The sequence below is a fragment of the Vulpes vulpes genome, chromosome 15 (assembly GCF_048418805.1).
Source record: "Vulpes vulpes isolate BD-2025 chromosome 15, VulVul3, whole genome shotgun sequence".
In the NCBI taxonomy this organism is placed as follows: Eukaryota; Metazoa; Chordata; class Mammalia; order Carnivora; family Canidae; genus Vulpes; species Vulpes vulpes.
Window position 1 is genome coordinate 74221421 of NC_132794.1, and position 20578 is coordinate 74241998.

Genomic DNA, 20578 nt, shown 5'->3' on the forward strand with positions numbered 1-20578 from the left:
ATTCCCACATCCCTAGGGTCTATCCTGTACTAAGCCATGGCACTTACACTCTCCCTACTCATCATCTGTGCCCCCCCCCCCCCCCCCCCCCCCCCCCCCCCCCGCCAAAGAACCACAGGGTCTGCTTAGCCTGTTTAGAGTGATAGTACAAAACAGGGACAGGGAAACTCAGCAGGAAAGGTCATCTACAAGCATACAATCGGAACACTTAGATTATTTTGAAATTATGAAAGTGGAAAAGTCTAGACGTTCCAGAAAGTCTCCTAAACTGTCCTTTATAAAGTTGGCCTGGTGTTTAAAAGTGGTTTATGGAACCCCTGGGTGGCTCAGTAGTTGGGCATCTGCCTTCAGCTCAGTGTGTAATCCCAGGGTCCGGGAATTGGGTCTCACATTGGGCTCCCTGCGTGGAGCCTGCTTCTCCCTCTGCCTGTGTCTCAGCCTCTCTCTCCCTGTGTGTCTCTCATGAATAAATAAAATCTTTAAAAAAAAAAAAAAGTGGTTCATAATTTTTAAGCATGTGTATTCACACTTTAAATGGAAATGCTGTCATTTTTCCTAATTATTGCCATTTAACTGAATCAGTGTTATCACCCAGGAACAATGAGAAGCAACAGTATCCCATGTGGTTAGCAGTGTTCCGTTCAAGAATCAGTCTGATTCAAGAATAACTTAGAAGATAGGGTTTCACCTTCAAGATGCAACAACATTCCCTCCCTCCTTATTGTGCTCTTTGAGGAGGATCAACTCTGCTAAGCAGTCAGGAGCAGACACACGGAAAGTTTATCTTACAGGTCAGAACCAACAACAACAACAAAAACCCTCCAGGATAGCCTCATTGTGTTAAATGAGACACTTCATTTGTCTTAGGAGTACACCCAAACACACCACACCCAAAAGTCTTTATAATGGGTCCTAAGTGCAGTTCCTTCCTCCTTTGTGACTCATCCTTTCCCACGCCCTCAGCACAGTCCCGCCTGCAGGAATGTAATTAGATCTCAGCAATTAGGAAAACTGTTCTACTTCCTGTGTGTATAGAAAACATCCTGATTAATAAGTGTTTAACTTACAGGACCCCTTGCAACAAATCACGCTTTAACTTTAATAAAGCTAAAGGACTTAAAGTGGCTCAGAGACAAGTAATAATAAGCAGAGATCCTTTCACATCTTTATTTTAAAGGCCATACACAAGCAGCTTTAAATCTACCTTTCCAGTGGCCACTCCTAGACCTTTAGTCAGAACCTCTTCAAAAAACATACAGGCCTGTGCATTCTCCTTGTCAAGTCAAGAGGAGCCAGCAAAAGCTATTTCCTCAGCAAATGAGTGATGTGGTAAATGTTAGGAAATACAGGGGGTTTAATTAATTACCTACAGGTTCTTGCCACCAATGAGTTTTGTGATATATTCGGTAATTAAGCAAAATTAGGGGGACCGTTCAGAAGTTTTTCACATTTAACATTTGCCAGCAAGAGTCTTTCAGGCCTACGAATTTGCATGTTCCCAGTAATAAATTCCCAAATAAAGTTCTTAGCTTTACATAAATAGGTTTATTATAAAGTCTAATAATAGAAATCCATTTTAATTATAAAACGTAACAGGACAAAAAATGGAAAATAAAAATTTCATAATTCATAACTGATCCATCTTTGTATATCCCCTCCTGGTCTCTTCCCAAGTGAGTGTTTTATGACTATTATCAGGTTGTAACTACATTTTTTATTCTGATTTTTTCACGTATAAGAATTCTCTCTCTTCCACAGAACTTCTTTATGGTTGCAAGATAGTCTTGCATATTCGTTTTCTACTGCTGTGTAAAAATACACTACAAACTTAGAGGCTTTAAAAGGACACTTATTTATTAGCTCACAGTTGTGTAGATTAGAAGTCCAGGTGGGATCAGCTAGGTTCTTTGTTTAGGGTCTCACAAAGCCAAAATCAAGGTGCCAGCCAGGCCCAGCTCCTACCTGGGGACAAATGTGCTTCCAGGCTCATTCTGGTTGTTGGTGGAATTCAGTTCCCTACAGCTGTAGGACCGAGGCACCTGTTGCCCTAATGGCTGTCAGACCAAAGCCTCTCTCTCACAGCTCCTTGAGGCTATTGGCATTCCTTCTCCCACGGCACTGTAGACCTTCAAACCAGCAACATGACAAGTCCCTTTTGTCCTTCAAACCTCTGAGTCAGAGAAAAATCTTTAAGAGTTTGTGAAGAGTTCATGTGATTAGTATAGGTCCACTTGGACAAATCTTTAATTGGCTAACTCAAAGTTAAGTGATTACAACCTTAAATTACATCCACAAAATTTCTGTTGTCACATAGCAACATAATCATGGGCATATTATCTCACCATAGTCAAAGTCCTGGGGATGGAGGTCATTTTTAGAATTCTGTCTACCACACCTCTGCATCACAACAGAAAATATACTTCTAACTGTGGGTTGTAGCTGAAAAGCTTGAAGATAATTTTGCCAGTGGACCAGAAAACCTTTACGGTCCTTTCCAATTCTAAACTGCTAAAAATCGAATATTTAAATGCATTAAAGAAATAAAATGTAAGGTTATTTTAAAACTTGGAAAGAAAATAAAATTATACGAATTTTTCAATTAGTTAAATAAAAAAGAGACCTAAAGTTTCTTCTACTTTAAAAACAGAAGTTGTTTTTGCAATACTGTCACCTTTTAGGGGGCCAATTTTCTAGTCACAACAGGTGGTTGAACATTTCGGAAAATAATGAACCATAAAAGTGGAAATAAAGGTTAGTGCCACTTACATGCCAAATCATAACTCCTAGGGAAACAAGAAGCAAAGAACTCTGAAACCAGTGACAATTTCCATAACACAAAACTCTAGTTTGATTCTAGCTAGAAAGATTAGAGGAAGTAAATGGGCCAAATGAAAAACTAGCTCATATACAGACTCTTCCACCCAAAGTTCATTAAAAACCAGGATAAAGGATACAGCTAAAGATCAGGCTGGCAGGGCCTTCTCAGGAGGGAGTCAGCTAACCGATTTTGGTATAAGATGGTTCCCATTCTCAATACACAAACCTAGTGATGGACGAGGAAGAGAAGGGAGTGAAAAAGAGGAGGAGGAAGAACCAGGAGAAGGAAAGAGGTCTCAAGGAGAGGAAGAAAAAGAAAGGAGAGGCAGGCAGGCAGGAAGAAAGGAAGGAAAAAGAAGAAACCCTGGCATATAGTTGGTGCTAACTATTTGTTGAATGAAAGTACAATGCAACAGATCATAAGCATGTTAGCCTTCAGGAAATTCACCCCCTTAGCCAGAGAAGAGAAGTCTTTCTAAATCTCCACTACTCTTGGGCTAAAAATTACCCACAGCCTACCAGGAGGCTGACCCTGGATCCAAGGTAGGACAGTTTGCAAGAGGCTGGATAACAGTTCCTAGGAGTCACAAGAAAATGAGCACAGGCAATAAAAGTGTTAAAGAAGAAAAAAAAAGTCTGTTAAATATTGGCAGAACTGAATTTTGCTGAAATTTTTAGTCTCAGAGTAATTACAACTTACATAGTGGCAAATATACAAGTAGACAGAGTGTCCCTCAACAGAATTCCAAAGACTTGTTTCCAGCAAAATAAGCCAGGAATCTGCCTATTGGTACTAACCAGTAGAAAGAACACATTGATAGCTGTGAATGACACCATGGAATGAGAAGCTCCTAACAGTCATAAATACAAAATACTACCCATAGTTTCAACTCGTATCAAATGGACAAGTGTCACGTTTTCCACCATTTGCAAGATTCTCATTCACTGTGCTACTCTACAATGAAAGTTTAGTGGGGAAAAATATGCATTTTGTAACCTTACAAAGATTTTACCCTCTCAAGTGTGTTTCTATTCAGCTAACCAACTCAAAACTCCTTTGTACAAAAACAAAAGTTGTACTCTTCTTATTCTCCACTCATGCAATCAATAGGAAAAGCATTTCAAATCAGAATTCAGAAGATCTTTTCATTCTACATATAACAATAAACTTGACTCTTCACTTCATCAAGATAAGAGCAACGTCTTCTATGTTTTCACAATTGGATCAGTACAATTTTAGGTACACCTAACAAAAACTAATGTAATGTTTTAACTGACAGATAACAACCACTGCTTAAATTTCTATTTATATTGTTCTACAGCTTCCAAAATGTGCTCATTCTTTTTGTACCTAAAATCCCTGGCGAGATAGAAAAGCAAGTAAAATTATCCCCATCCTACAAGAGAAAGAATTGAAACTTACAAAGTAATTTGCCCAAGGTCACACAGCTTTTCAATAGCAGTGCCTGGACTCAAACCAAGCTTTTGTCGTTATTCCTGGTTTATTCCCAATCTTTTGCCTATAGAATACCTCTACTTAACTGGTATGGACACTAAAATGAAAGATGCTTCTGAAATTGCATCACATTTTCCTTCTCTTTAACACAGGGAAACGTAAAATCATAGAAGAATTTATGCCAAAGAAAAGCACTGATTTTTATAAAAATTCTTACAAACAGACCAATATAAGAAACCAAAAGATACAAGAAATACAAAAAAAAAAAAAAAAAAAGGCCATGTACCTAATATCCTAATATCCTACACTAGAATATTTATTTAGTAGTCAAATAAAATATTGGACACAGGGACACCTGGGTGGCTCAGCGGTTGAGTGCCTGCCTTTGGCTCGGGTCATGATCCTGGGATCCGGGATTGAGTCCCGCATCGGGCTCCCTGCGGGGAGCCTGCTTCTCCCTCTGCCTGTGTCTCTGCCTCTCTCAGTCTGTGACTCTCATGAATAAATAAATAAATCTTAAAAAAAAAAAAAGAAACTTAAAAAATATATTGGACACATTAATAATTTACATGTTCATATAATCTATTTGAATATTTCAATAACCTACTTGCCATTCAAAAATGGTCCTTAAATATAATTCCAGGTGATAATTAAACTTAGAGAAAAGAAACTGAAGAAAAACTACAAATAATCTTGAATATACACTAAATCATGTTTACATTCTGTAGCAAGGCAGTGCCTGGAATATAGTAAATACTTAAAGAATGCATGATTTTTTTAAATGTGCATTCTCCAATTTTAATGACTAAATAATTAAGAATTTGAATAAATTATCATCCTTAGCTATAAAGGAAAGTTGGGTTTTTTTAAATCGCAAACAGGATAGTGGGAGAATACTGAAACTGAGCATTTCTCAAGTATGACCTATTCACCCTATACATATACATATCTCACTGGCACAAGGACAGTCTTCAGGCAGCTCCTTCTAAGGTTCCAGATCATTCAGGATCAGCCTGCAGGCAGGGACAGATATAGCAGTGGGGCCTGGACCATGGAGAGAGAAATAAGAGAAGCCCAACATAAGAAAAATAAGAAAAGGTTCAATAGAAGGAGCCAGTATCAAAGCCATGATCCCTGGCTCAACCTCGAGACTGAACAAGCAGAGCACAAGTACTCACACACTGCCTGCAGCCTTGTATTTGCACACCAACCTGCTCTTCCCATCTGCCTCCACCCCTTTATTACTGCTCCTTCCCTAGAGATGCTCATCCTTCATCCAGTTTTCTTCTAAATAAATCATTTTAAAAGAATATTAACCATTAGCAGGAACGTTTCAAGAAACTGACAAAAGTCATCAAAATAATGCATTAAGGGGTAGCCCCAGTGGCCCATTGGTTTAGCGCCACCTTCCGCCCAGGGTGTGATCCTGGAGACCCGGAATCGAGTCCTGCGTCGGGTTCCCTGCATGGAGCCTGCTTCTCCCTCTGCCTGTTTCTCTGCCTCTCTCTGTGTGTGTCTGTCATGAATAAATAAATAAAATCTTAAAAAAAAAAAAAAAAACCCTAGCTCTACTCAGATATCAGAGTGAGCTGCCTTTGGCTATGAATGACTTGACTATGAAAATTTGGTGATAGGGATACTTTAAAAAATAGTTTTTTTAATAATGATTAATATTACTAAAATTTGAGATAGTATTATCACGTACAATATAAGGGAAAGGAGTCTGAGGAATTGCAAAACATTATTTCTTCCAATTTTGCTTCAACCTCATATGTCATATAATGCCTCAGTTTCCTTATCTATATTCAAGATATCACTATTACACTGTAGATAAGTAAAATGTCTTATTCTTAAGTGATAGAGATGCTATAATATTTAAAGGTAAAATATAATAAATAAAAATAAAGGTAAAATATATTGTCTACAACTTATTTTCAAAAGGCTTTGTGAAAAATGTGTGTATATTTTCTATACTTAAATACATACACATATATAGATAGAGCAAATACAGCAGAATGTTAACTTTTAAGTCTCAGTAGTAAGCAGGTATATCTTACCTAGTTAACTGTGTTATTCTTTTTTATATTTCAATTTTTCATAATAAAAGTTGGAATAAACAAATTAGATATGTGCTCAGAATCTGTGCTTATAATGATTATTAGCATCATAAGTAAACTTTCAAAACTATTTTGCAAACATCGTCAGAACACTGAGTTCTGCATCCCAATGGGTATATATCAAGTGCACATGAAAACAATGCTAACTCGGTAGCATACAAGAAGACACAGGCAGTGTTTGGGGTTTTTTTTTAAATAATTTTATCTATTTATTCATGAGAGACACAGAGAGACAGAGACAGGTTCCCAGCGGGGAGCCTGATGTGGGACTCGATCCAGGAACCGGGGATCACAACCTGAGCCAAAGGCAAATGCTCAAACACTGAGCCACCCAGGTGCCCCACAGACAGTGTTCTAGCACGCAATTACCTCCAGTCAGGGACCGCATGTCCCACACACTGCATCATATCCAGGGGGCTTACTGGGGCTCCCTCAGGGTCAGCAGGCAGGGTTCTTCTATGTGTTGATCCTGTGTTACTTTGACAAGTCACAACTTCTCTGGGGCTCAGAAACCATGTTCCTCTCATGATGCCCTCCTCTCCATCCCCTGCAGCACTGTAACAATTCAGGCCTCAAGAATTTCTACCTAGACTATGGCGGCAGCCTCATACACTGTCCATCCACTGCCAAGGTTGAGCCCCTCAACATCCTGAAAAGAGCTACCAAGTAATGCTTCCAAAACACATTTGATCGAGTGGTTCCCAACTTCCGCATATGCAGTACAAGTCCAACGCTCTGAATATATGGCGTATTTTAAGCCATTCCAATATTTAGCCCCAACCTCACCTCCTATCTCCTACTCAATCCCATTGCCTATTATTCTAGGGTTCACCAAAGCTAAGCTGACAAACCAACTGCCCTCTCCCCCAACTCCAGACACTTCACTTCCATGCCTTTGCTCTTGCTGTTCCCTTGGATCACATAAGCAACTGCTTAATGGATACTGAGTAATTCCTTCTAGGGTGATGAGAATGTTCTGGAACCAGACAAAGTGGACAAAGATGGTGTTACACAACATTGCAAACATACTATATGCTGCTGAACTGTTCACTTTAAAATGATTAGATTTAAGTTATGTGAATCTCACCTCAATTTTTTCAAAAAGCAGCAGCAGCTCATGCTGTAAAAAAAAAAAACAAACAACAAAAAAAAAAACACCTTTACCAACTCCTCAACTCCAGACAGGATCAGCACTGAGAACACTCCCCTGCCACAGCAGTTATGACTCTGTATTACCTGTTCATAGAATTCCCCACCATATTTTGAGCCTCTTATCTTCCTCATCTTCTCATTCCCTTGTGCTTAGCCTAGTCTTTCAAGAAACTTTTTTTTTTTTTTAAACAAATGAAAAATAGAAACACCACTTATTTCCTTTGGTGCAAGAGGCTAGAACAGATGGTCTTTTGAAGATCTAGATCTAAAAGTCTACAGGGGCATGTATTAATTGTAAAGGAAAACATCAGGAAAAACTTCTGTTCACCTGGTTATAAAGGATAAAAATGGAAAGAACTTTGGTGAGATTTTTCAGTTAATACTAATGAGGACTAACATTTTTTGAGTTCTTAACCATAATTATTAGTCCCATTTTCCAAATGAGGAAACAAATATATTTCAGTAACTTGCGTAAGGTTACAAAGGGGCAGTAAGACTCAAATCCAAATAGGCTGACACACTGCCCTGCCTCCATTCTGCCCCAGGCATGGTTACAAGAGCTATGAATGGACATTCTTTGGCCCACAGTTTGGCTTTTCTAAGGCTGAAAAACACTCCATTTTCCACATTTATGTATGTAGCCACTGCCACAAATGTTTATATTTTATAATGTGCTTTTTAAAATATAAAATGTTAATTTTTAAAAAGAATCCAACCGTAAAAAGAGATGGATCAGAAAAAAGATCTCTCATTAAAAAGATCTCTCACATGTAAAATAGCAAGTGCTTGTGGGAGCTTCCTCACTGACACAGCTGACGCAGCTGAAAAGATCAGGGCGTACTGTGCTCAGTAGAATGCAACTATACCCACTAGGCTCCCCCACTAGAGACCCATTTTCAAAGTACCCCAACCTCTGCACAAAATAAGTACCCTGCAGATGAGAAAATCATAGAATAACAAAAATAAGCTAGAAGAAAAACTATACACTCACTTTTTTAGTTTAGAAAGCATAATGTACATGTACTTCCCCTCTTCCCTCTCTTTAATAATGTGACAATCTGGTTTAAAAAAAAAAAAAAGAACTAAAAGTCACTGAGACTTAATTAAAAATATTTCTGCGCCTGAATGGAAAACCTTACCACAGCGGTAATGTCAAATCTTGACAATATATCAATAGGGTCAATATTAAAAACATAACATCCCTCCAAAAAAGGACATATCCTATGGTATACACTTGTACACTCACATTGCCAGATAGCCCACAATTTTCAGTTCTACTAGATTCTCAGCACTTGCTTCATCCATACATCCTCCTAAATATCTAAAACCAAGAATGGTAGGACAATATGTTGGGCAAATACACACACACACACACACAAAAGCAAAAAGGCAGAAGGGATAATAATATCATAGATAATATGACAAAGTAGGATTCAAGACAAAAGTTGGATGTACAAATTAGATACTTTTATACCACTAGTTACACACCACCCTGAATATAAAATAGCCAATAGACTTAAAGTATCAATTATCATAAAATTAAGTACATAAAACAAAAACTGGAATATAAATAAGGAAAGGTGTCAGTAACACAGCTATAGTGAGAGATATACACTACTCTCAAAGCTACAATAAGCCAAGTAGCAAAAATAAAGATGTGAAGCCCCTAAAGATTAATATGAACAAGGCTTTGAAAGGAAAAAAAATGGTCAAAGAATACAAACAGTTCCTAAAACAAGTGAAAATGGCAATAGGCATAGAAATGGTCCACACTCCCTAGAAATCAAAAACACACATTAAAGCTGTATTTTTAAAGCTATTTTTTTCCAATCAAGTTGACAAATATGTTCTAAATAATAGTGTTCATTACTGAAAAGGGTAGTGACTGCAACAATTTTATACACTGCTGGGCATGATCCCAGGGTCCTGGGATGGAGCCCCACATCAGGCTCCCTGCTCAGCGGGGAGCCTGCTTCTTCCTCTCCCTCTGCCTGCAGCTCCCCTCTGGAATCTTTTTTTTTTTTTTTTTTTTAAGATTTTATTTACTTATTCATGAGACACACACAGAGAGAGGCAGAGACACAGGCAGAGGGAGAAGCAGGCTCCCTGCAGGGAGCCCGATGCAGGAGTCAATCCTGGGGCTCTGGGATCAGGCCCTGAGCTGAAGGCAAAGGCTCAGCCTCTGAGTAACCCAGGCATCCCCCCACCCCTAGAATCTTTAAAAAGAGCATAAACCAGTGGTTTATGGCATGGCGACTTGTTTTATTCTTTATCTTCAATTGTATTGTTTTCTATACCAGACATTTATGACCTCTATGTGGGGGGAAAGATTTTTAAAACAATAAACAGCAATTTATCTTGACTGGTTCAGTCATATACAGAGAGTCTCTCTCAAGGGTACTTAGCAGGGCTGATTCGATTATATAATTACATCTTATCACATCTCAACCTTTGCCAGAACTTTAGTAACTCAACTATATGGGTTCATCTTTTGCACATTTCGGAGATTATACGATTTAGAAATAAATTAGTCAATGTTGGTAATATTCAAGATTTCTGATAACAAAAGTCCAAAAGACAAAACCATTTCTGTAACAACGAACAGGTAAATTTATTCTTGTATTTTTGTGTTACATATTTAAGCCTAGAAGAGGAAAGCTATACAAAGCTTTTAATTATTTTATGATTTAGAAAAATGAGGCAATAAGCATATATTATCCCATCTTTCTATTTACCATTTCAGTAAGTGCATTTCAATCATCATTCTTTGGCAAATTAAATTCCCTCCAGAAATCAATTTGATTGCTCTTGCATAAATAAGCTCGGGCAAGTGGAAATTTTCAACCATTTGTTATATTCCTTAGGTGTCAGGGCAAATGTTTGCATGATTACTAACAGGACACTTAAGTCCTCCATTACAATAGAGATGTAACACATGAGTTATAATGTTTAAATCTAATATTCTTGGATGTAGATTCCTTCACCAAGTGTTAGCCTGTAAATTAAACAGGGTTGTTAAGAATAAAACGTTGCAGGCTATCAGCTGGCTCTAGGGAGAAAGGGAAAAGAGGAAGGGAGAACTTGTTACCTCCCCAATAGAATCATTTCTTTAGATGAAACTTACCCACTCCAGTCAGAAATCTCTCTGAACAAGGATTTACACTTGTTGAGGAATACAAAATTTTAATTCAGGTTACAAAACAAAAAAAGAAAAGCCTTCCTTTAACTATTTCCCCCAGCTGGCCCCCTCTCCACCTCCTTACTCTGACCGAAGTTCGGCACCTCCTCTGCACCACCCCCTACCATATACCAAAGTTTCTTTCCAAACCTGGAGTTCCCTCAGTGCACTATATAATTTCACAAATCCACACCGCTGCACTTGCTGTTCACCCTCTATCTGGCCCACCCTCAAGCTTCACTTTCCTATCTCCTCCTTGACCCCACCCTATACATCTGTGCTCCCACAGCAATTTATATACACCTCTGTCAATGGCTTTTAACATAAGATATTATTATTTTATGTCTAGCTTTCTTAAAAATCTGAAGGTTGTGATTAGATTTTTCTTACTATAGAAATTTTAGAACATATGCAAAATACAATAGCATCACAAAAGTAAATATGATTGTATCATGAACCCACCACCTACAACAATTAATTCATGATCAATCTCTCTTTCAACTATATCCTCTATTCACTTCTCCTACCCCCTGTTCACAGGTTATTTGGAAACAAATCCCAGACCTCACATCATTTCATCTGTAAATAGTATACTTCTAGTGTTTCTCTGAGAGATAAAAACGCTTTGCAAACATAACCACATTACAACCACTGTCACATTTAAATCTTTTTAGGTAATAATTCCACAATGCCATCACATATCACAACATTTACATTTCTCAAGTGTCATAAAATATTATTTTTATTTTTTGAAAGATTTTATTTATTTAAAGAGAGAGAGAGAAAGCACAAACAGGGGGAGAGGCAGAGGGCAAGGGAGAAGCAGACTCTCCACTGAGTATAGAACCTGAAGTGAGGCTCAATCCCAAGATCCTTAGATAACCACCTGAACCAAAGTCAAATGCCTAACCGACTGAACCACCCAGTCAGCTAATTAAAAAATTAAGCATTTTAAAATTAGTTTTATTATTAATAATTTTTATTATTAATCAAGGTCTACATGAAGTCTATCATTGCAATTGGTTAATGTCTCCTAAATCTCTTTTAATCTTCAGATTTCTCCTTCATTTTCTTCTTCTTATAATTTATTTTTGAAGAAACTAGGCCATTTGTTCTAAGAGTTTCTCATGATCACAATTACATCCTTTTGGGATCCCTGGGTGGCGCAGCGGTTTAGCGCCTGCCTTTGGCCCAGGGCGTGATCCTGGAGACCCGGGATCAAATCCCATGTCGGGCTCCCAGTGCATGGGGCCTGCTTCTCCCTCCCTCCCTCCCTCTCTCTCTCTCTCATAAATAAATAAATAAAAATTTAAAAAAAAGTTACATCCTTTGCATCCCCATGTTCCTCCATCCCTGTATTTTCTGTTAAATGAAGGTAAGATCTGGAAGCCAATCATATTCAGGCTTGGTTCTTTTGGCAAGACTATTCATAGGCAGTAATAAATATTCCCATCAGGAAATAAATTACATCTGATTTTTTTTTATTTTTGAGACATTAGTAGCCACTGATAATCACTGTCTTTTCCCTAGATCCATCAATTCTTTAGGAGCTGTAAAATTGTGATATACTAATTCCATCTCCCTTCTTCCTCTATTAGCTGGGATAAAACACCTTGTATAAAAGAGGAACTCCCCTTCCTTCCTTGGTTAGCCTGAGGAAAAGCATAATACCTTTGTCTTTAGTTTCTGAGTTTTTTTTTTTTAAAGATTTTATTTATTCATGAGAGACTGACCGAGAGAGAGAGAGAGAGGCAGAGACACAGGCAGAGGGAGAAGCAGGCTCCATGCAGGGAGCCCGACGTGGGATTTGATCCCAGGACTCCAGAATCACGCCCTGGGCTGAAGGCAGGCACGTAACTGCTGAGCTACCCAGGGATTCCCCTAGTTTCTGATTCTTGAAAGAATACATCAAAAAGTGACAACTATCTCCTTTTTTTGCAATAATTATTATGAATTCACATACTTAAAAGATTTTGGCACATTGACACATTATCCATATTGATGATGGAACTACCCCATTGCTGGATAATGGGAACCTCTTCAAGTTGGCTCCTGAGTCCTAATCTTTGATAGCCTCCTTTATTTCTAGTGTGACAAAGGATTCCAGGCTCAACTTGCACATTTTCTGTTTCCAACTTAGAATTATCAATTTCCTCACAAAGGACTTAATTATTAATACATTCTTGAGCCTAATTTATGTGTTCCATTAATGTTTTCCAAATTAAATAAGGCAACTGCTTAACAAGATCCAATTTCTGAACTAATTTTAAATTTGAAAAAAATATGTATCATGCACAATAAAGAGATACAATTACTATTCCACTCTTACTAAAAGAAGGAATTTAAATGGTTAACTACTCATCATTTGGTACACAATGAGTTCTTGGACTCATTGTATACCAAAAGATGTACCAAAGCAACTCAACCATTCTGCTTTGGTATCATAATAAAATTCAGCAATTCAAATAACCATGACAACCTAGGATTGACATCAAAAATATAAAGAGACAGAGCTTCTTTATTGTGATCTTCCTTCAAGAACCACAAGAAATGCAGTGCAGAGATGACTCTAGGAAACTGTTCGAATAAAACTTTAAGCTAAACATTCTTAATCAAAGGCTGGCATCTTTAATGAAATTGAGTAAATAGTGCTCAATTAAGTATCATGAGTTTAAATTTAACAATTTCTCATCTTAATTATTCACATTACTCAAAAATCATTGTTATAATATTAACATCTTTTCAAACATATTCCAACCCCTAGAAGGAAAACACAAAACTCTCCTTTTCAAAATCACAACTGAGACAAAATTTAATCCTTTATGCTTTCTAAACATCTCAAACTTTTTTTTTTCTTTTCTAAAGATTTACTACTTTGAACAAGAGAGACAGAGCATGTGCACCAAGGCAGGATGCTGGGGGCGGGAGGTGGGGGCAGAGGGAATCTCACTTAGCAGGAAGCCCAATGTAGGCCTCCATCTCAGGACATAACCCGAGCCAAAATCAAGAGTTGGACACTGAACCAACGGAGCCACCCAGGGGCCCCAAACATCTCAAACTTCTGTTCTTAGTGGGAACCAAAGGAATTTTGTTGAGGATATTTTTCAGTTGCTATATTTGTAACTCTAAATGTTTTTAGAAATATCAGTATTTTTTCAGGGTCCTGAGACATTAACAAGATGCTTTAGAACATATTTGATTGCTCCTATAGAATTCATTGTTCCAAAATCAGAGTCACTTAGAGAAACGGCGGCAAAAATAACTACAGAACCTCCCCATATCAGAGATAACTTTAACAATCAAGCACTGACTCCACTACAAATGTCAAGTGTAGGTACAGTTTAAGTGGAGCCCCCTTCCAAAATGTCTGCTTACAATATCTGTTTGCAGTATATCTACTAGTTCTTATATAGCCCCTTAATTTTAATTACTCAATTTTCCTAGTCTGAAGTAGGTGAAAACGGAATAGCCTATTCTCACTGTACGTATAATCGTATACATAATTGTACATATAATTGCACACATAATTGACTAGATTTGAAATGGCATTTACAGTCATTTAATTACCCCTTTCTGAAATCTGAAGCTCCAATTTAGTGATTAAGATAAATGTCAACAACAAAATAGTCTTATTTTATGATTAAAAGAGGCAGTTATCTCCAGATTCAGCTAGAACAAGACAAAAGTCTCAAATGTATTTTACTACATTTATGTATACATGTATAAACATAACCTCTGTTGAGTGAACTCTAAACTCACGGACATATTTATAACCATGGTACTATTCAGAATATTTTAAATGATTTTTTCTACATATAATTTAGCATGTTAAGCTAAGATTCTATATTTCACATACTATAAAATATTTACATACCTTAGACTATCGCTAATGCATCTCTTTCAGATGCATAAGCTTAAATAAATACGAGAAGAAAAATATTCATGAAATACACATTTTAAGATTTTTTTTCCTCAAATCAAAGTTGTGCAGGCCATATTGTGATTATTTCCATGATAATTAAAAATGACTGCTTTGGGATTCAAATTAGGTAATCATGGAGAAAGCAAGATATATACCCCTTACCTTATGCCAAAATAGATCCTATACAAACATTTAACTTAAAATGTTAAAAAAAAAAAATGAAACGAATTAAAAAACTAAAAGAAATGGGGCACCTGAGTGGCTCAGTGGTTAAGTGTCTGCCTTTGGCTCGGGGACATGATCCCAGAGGGTTCCAGGATCAAGTCCCACATCAGCTTCCCCGCAGGGGAGCCTGCTTCTCCCTCTACCTATAATATCTCTGCCTCTCAGTCTGTGTCTTACATGAATGAATAAATAAAATCTTTAAAAAAAAAAAAAGCTAAAAGAAATAAGGTGGGGAATTTTTTTCTTTTTTGCTTAATATTGCAGAGTACAAAGGGCAAGATATAACTTAAACCTAATAGTCACAAAAGGTTGACAAATTCAATTGCATAAAAATAGCCACGTCCTGCATAGCAAAACCCACCCAGCAAAATCATAAGTAATCAGTTAAGAAAACATATTATGCATATTAAAATGACTAATTTCCTTGATATGGAGTATGTACAAGTGAATTTTAAAAATCAACAATCCCATGGAAAAATGGAAATGATAAACTGCTCATGAAAAATAAAGAAGAACATGCTGTGGGCTCTTAAAATAAAAGCCCAGAAAAGTAATTTCTCGCACTTTGGGTACATGATGTATGGAAAGAAATTTAACCTTCTTCAGTATTACCAGTGTTCCATATCCTTTAACCCAGCAATTCCACTTTTAGGAACGGATCCTACATGTGTGCCTGCACACATGCACACACGTGCACACATAAACTTTAAATATACACAGGCTTATTCATCATTGCATATTACAGCATGGATTTGAAGGGAGATGTTCTAAATGGGCCTAGTTATTTACAGTTTTTAAAAAAGATACAGAACAAGTACAGTATCCTAACCATTCCCATAAAGGGTGAATATTTATATTCCCATTTGCTTGTAGTTACTAAACTCTTTCTGAAAGAACATATAAGCAACAGATAACACCAACAATACATACCCATGTGACCAAATCTGACATTAGGGATTATAGTACAGATTGAAAGCAAAAGGAACCTATTTCTCCTGCACATTCATTTTTATTCTATCTTGGTTTGGTTTTATTAGTCATCACACTCAATTATTTTTTTTAAAAAAAAGATCTTATTTATTTATTCATGAGAGACACAGAGAGAGACTGGCAGAGACACAGGCAGAGGGAGAAGCAGGCTCCATGCAGGGAGCCCGATGTGGGACTGGATCCCTAGACCGGAATCACGCCCTGAGCGGAAGGCAGGCACTCAACCGCTGAACCACCCAGGCGTCCCACATTCAATTATTTTCATGGAAATATTTTACAAAATGTATTCTAAGATTTAACTTAAACAGAGATTAAGTTCATGTTTTCTAACAAATCTAGTTCTACCTCTTTATACTCTGTATTTCTCTTTATTTTTATGCACTTAAAGAAAAAGAATGCTCAGTTTATTAAGTGCTAAGATTTAAGTTCAGAGAGATGCACTTCATGTTCCAAATGTATAAAATGCAAACTGGCATGCTGATAATAGCAATAACAATTAGATACTCTGCATTCCTAGAAGAGAAAACAGGATAAAATCAAGGTATTAAAAACCTCCAAGTGGGGTGTGGATATGTAGTGCAGGCCAAAGAAAATGGGAAAGTGGAGCAAATAAATACTAAAAAGCATGTCTTTTATAAAGCTACACACACAACCCGCACTACCAAAAAAGCTACACACACAACCTGCACTACAAAAAAAGTTGAATCTTTAACTACACTGACCTCTGACATCACTAAACGACATTTGTCAATTATTATCTAAAAAAAAAAACAATGTGAAACAAAGTAATCTCTATGTGCTTATAAAACAATTTCATGCTTTATTAAACAACATCAAATCATCAAATACCATGCCTCCTATAGCTTTCCTTTTTTAATTGGAAATTAAAAAGCCTACTTTTGCTACAGTTTCCTGTTAAGTCCAACTAACATCATCCCAGAAGTAGGTGGAGAGAAGAGTCACAAGTCTGAATTAACTCATAACCAAAAGCAGATTAATTAGTATTCTCATAAAAGGCATGTAATCATTTGGTAAAACTAGTGAGAAATCATAAAGGTTCTTTGCAATTACTCCAAATGGGCAACTGGAGCTGTTTGAGCATCCTATCTCCTTTAGCTTTCTGACTCTTTATGGCTTTTTAAGGGACGTAGAATTTTCCTAATAACGTAGAAATGCTGATGACACTGCTCTTCTTCTGACTCGCCAAATCATCTAAATCCCCAGCATCTGCAGTCAGGCTGTTACCCAAGAGCTCTGATCTGCTGCCACGAGGACCCCTTAGGGTGCACAGGGAGGCCGGGCTGCAGGTGGTCACGGAACGCCGGTCCCGCAGGTGAAGGTCGGCCCCACAGGACCCCCACGTTCCCAGCTGCACCGCCGCCTGCAGGGTCAGCACGCACCGGGCTTTGTCCGCATGGACGCCGCCCTCTGCAACCCGACCTCCCCGCGACAGGGCGACGGCCACCCGCCCCAGCCTCGCCGTCCGGGACGCACGGAGCCCGAGCCTCCCAGGGTGCAGGGTGCGAGTCCTCCCCGCGCAGGCCCGCCCGAGCGCCGGGCCCGGGAGCCCGGGATGGAGGACGCGGGGCCGGGGGGACCCCGGGGCGCTCGGCGGTGTGACCCGCCCCGGGCGCGGGGGCGGGGGTGCCCGGGGTCTCCGCGCTGAGCCGAGCCCCGGCTCCGCGGAGGGGTCCTCCCCCGGCCCCGGCCGACCCGGGAGGCTCCGGGGAGCGCAGCGCCGGGAGCCCGGGACGCGCACGGGCCGCGGGACTCACCGCGCTGGCGGCGGCGGCGGCGGGGGCGCCGGAGGAGGCGCCGGGCGCGTCCTGCCTCCTCAGCCGGGACTTGAGGCTCTTCATGGCCAGGTGTCCGCGGTCCGGCGCCCGAACCTTCAAGCGTGCGGGCCGCGAGCGCCGGGGGAGGCGGCGGCGGCGGCGGCGGCGGCGGCCCCAGCCCCACCTGCCACCTGGGGCTCGGGGGCGGGGCGCCCTCCCGCAGCCAATCCTGCCGCGGCCTCCGAGGGGGCGGGGCCGGCCGCGGCCAATCGGAATCCGGGAAGGGGGTGGGACTTCCCTTTCAAACTTACTTACAGACCCCCTCCCTCTCGCAGCTGCAGAAGTTTGGGGCAGCAGCTGCGCGGGCGGCGGAGGTGAGCGGAGGTGAGCGGCGGCGGCGGGGACCCGCGGGAGAGCAGGGCTCCCGGCCAGCGCACTTCGGTGACGGGGCCTCAGGACTGAAGAGAGCGAGGGGTCGGCCAACGCCGGGCCTCGGCCGAAGCCACCTCCCTCCCCCCACCGCCGCGCACGTGCTCTTCCCTAAGCTCAGGTCCCTAACTCTGCTCTGCTTCCCAGAAGGACGCGCAGCAGCTTTCAGCTTCCCTTCCACCCGCCGACGTTTCATTGCAGCTCCTGGGAAACAACGGCCTGTAAGGAATAAGGCGCTGCCGAAGAACGTCCAGCTACGACCAGACTTTGAAAGACATGACAATAAATGTGAAATGATCGATAATCAATTTGAAGAGTGAAGAACCCGCTGCTTTGGAGAGAGAAAGAGAGAGAGATGAGGTGCGGGTGGGGAGAGCATCAATAAAAATACGGTGGTAAAGGAGTGACAAAATTTTTGAAAACCAGAAATATAAAAAATAATGATAAAATTAAAAAAAAAAAAAAAGAAAACCAGAAATAAGTATACCTGGAGCTCTTTGGGCTGTGCCAAAGAGGAAACAAGGTCTAGCTCTTTCCATATGGTCACATGCTGCTATACTTTTTGCTTTCACACTTGACCTTTCCTCTCTGCTGTAGTAGTCCCTACTTAATCTACTGAATTAATTTGAATATCTCAAAAAAAAAGACCTGGCTGTTTGAACGAGAATCCAGGCTTTCAATAATATTATTTCAGCTAAAAGTTTATAAATTAATTCGAATAGTAGTATATTTTGTATTTCTCAGCTATATTGTCCTTCCCCCCCCAAAAGAAAAGATTATTTAACTAATATCTGTTGATGCCTTTAACAGCAGTCTGTACAGACATTTCATTTTGTTTGATCATCACAAATCTTTGAAATAGACAATCCAATCCATTCATTCTTTCTTTCTTTCAACCTACACCTATGTTTAAGGAGTACTATATGCTGCTAGTTACTGGAGGAAAAGTGATTAACATGATAGGTCCTTTGCATCCAGGAAGCTTACAATCTAGTGAGTTAGACAAACCATAAAACCATAATATCACTAACATATGCAGTTTGCCTCAGTTGCTAGGAGATGATATAGATAGCCAAGTTCTCCAGTCTAAGGGGTTCAAAGACCTGATGGAAGAAGCAAAGCCTGATATAGATAGATAGATAGATAGATAGATAGATAGATAGATAGATATTTTTTTTGCAAAGCCGGATTTTGATACTTATTTATTTTTTTAAATGACCCATAATAGCCAAAGTGATACAAAATGTCATCAAAGGAAAACATATCATGGTCTTTTCTGCAAAAAATTGTTTTTGCTTTCTGTAGAAACACATTAAAGCTAATTAATTCATCCTGCCCAGAAAATTTGGATTAGTGAGAATCATTTCAAGGAAGGATGAAGAAACAAGTAGGTGAAGAACACTCAATAATTTGCTTTTAACATGACATCTTCAAAAGTCTTCGTTGGAGTCAGTTTTTCTCAGCAAAATATTTATTCTAGCATGTACCCATTTGAAAAGACAAACAGTCCATGTTTCCAACAAACAATGGATTCTTTTTGTCTGAAAGGTCAGTTGCTCTCTTTAGAGTTTCCTTAGAGTAACTCAAGGTTTTATTTAAATACTGTAAATGGGGCACCTGGGTGGCTCAGTCAGTTAAGCAATCAACCCTTGATTGATTTCCCCTTGGGTTGTGACTCAAGGTTATGGGATCCATGCCTGAATGGGGCTCTGCGATCAGCGATCAGCGGGAAGTATACTTCTCTCCCTCTGTCTCTGCCCCTCCCCCCACTTGAAGGTACACATGCTCTCTCTCTCTAAAATGAACAAATCTTTAAAAATAAATAAATGCTGTAAAAACATTTTTTCAGAGCTCTCTTGGAGAGACAGCATCCAAAGTAAATGGCAGTGAACTTTGAATAGTCTTTGAAAATAACACTGTCTTTGAAAATAACAGAAAATTATTAAATGTTGTCTTGATTAGTTCTATGGAAGGAAATTTTTTTGAATCCTCCTCCTTCCTCAGGATCCACAGTCATTCAGATTTTAGTGGCTCTTTATAGTACCTGGACGCTGTGTCTCTGTCCTCACCTACCACTGCAGAGCCAAACTTATATCTGGATATTCTATAAATTTCCCAATGAGACACCCAACCTCCAGTCTCCCCTTTCCCATCACCAGTAAATTACCAATCATCAAAAGCCTTACAAAATATTCCTCTCTTGCTCAAAAACCTCCAGCAGTTAATGAATAAAATCTAACTCCTTTACTTGGCATGTAAGGCTCTACGACAGGGACCCAACCCTGTTCTCCCTGTAGCAATCCAAACAAATTACTCTTCGTCCTATTCCTCAAACGTGGGTCATGCCTTTTAATTTTCACATCTTTATGAGGCTATTACCTCCTCCGGTAATTTTCTATCTACATTCATCTAACAAAATCCTACTTACTCCAGAAATGATTGGAAGAAGACATAAGGAGGCTTCTGGAATACTGTACTATTCCATCTGGTTACTAGAGTTCTGGTTATGTAACTAGT

The 20578-nt window shown here is 39.3% G+C and overlaps 1 protein-coding gene across 4 annotated transcripts in view; it reads right to left on the bottom strand.

Annotated features, from left to right (window-relative positions):
- UACA (uveal autoantigen with coiled-coil domains and ankyrin repeats) overlaps window positions 1-17832 on the bottom strand; it is a 106865-nt gene extending 89033 nt beyond the window's left edge. For 2 of the 4 annotated variants that reach the window (XM_072739036.1, XM_072739039.1), the window contains exon 1: window positions 17633-17832. In XM_072739036.1, the coding sequence (XP_072595137.1) occupies window positions 17633-17716 (84 nt within the window). In that variant the 5' untranslated portion in view covers window positions 17717-17832. The remainder of the gene's footprint in view (window positions 1-17632) is intronic. The other 2 variants (XM_072739037.1, XM_072739038.1) reach the window with 2 other exon arrangements.
- Between the last annotated feature and the right edge of the window lie 2746 nt (window positions 17833-20578).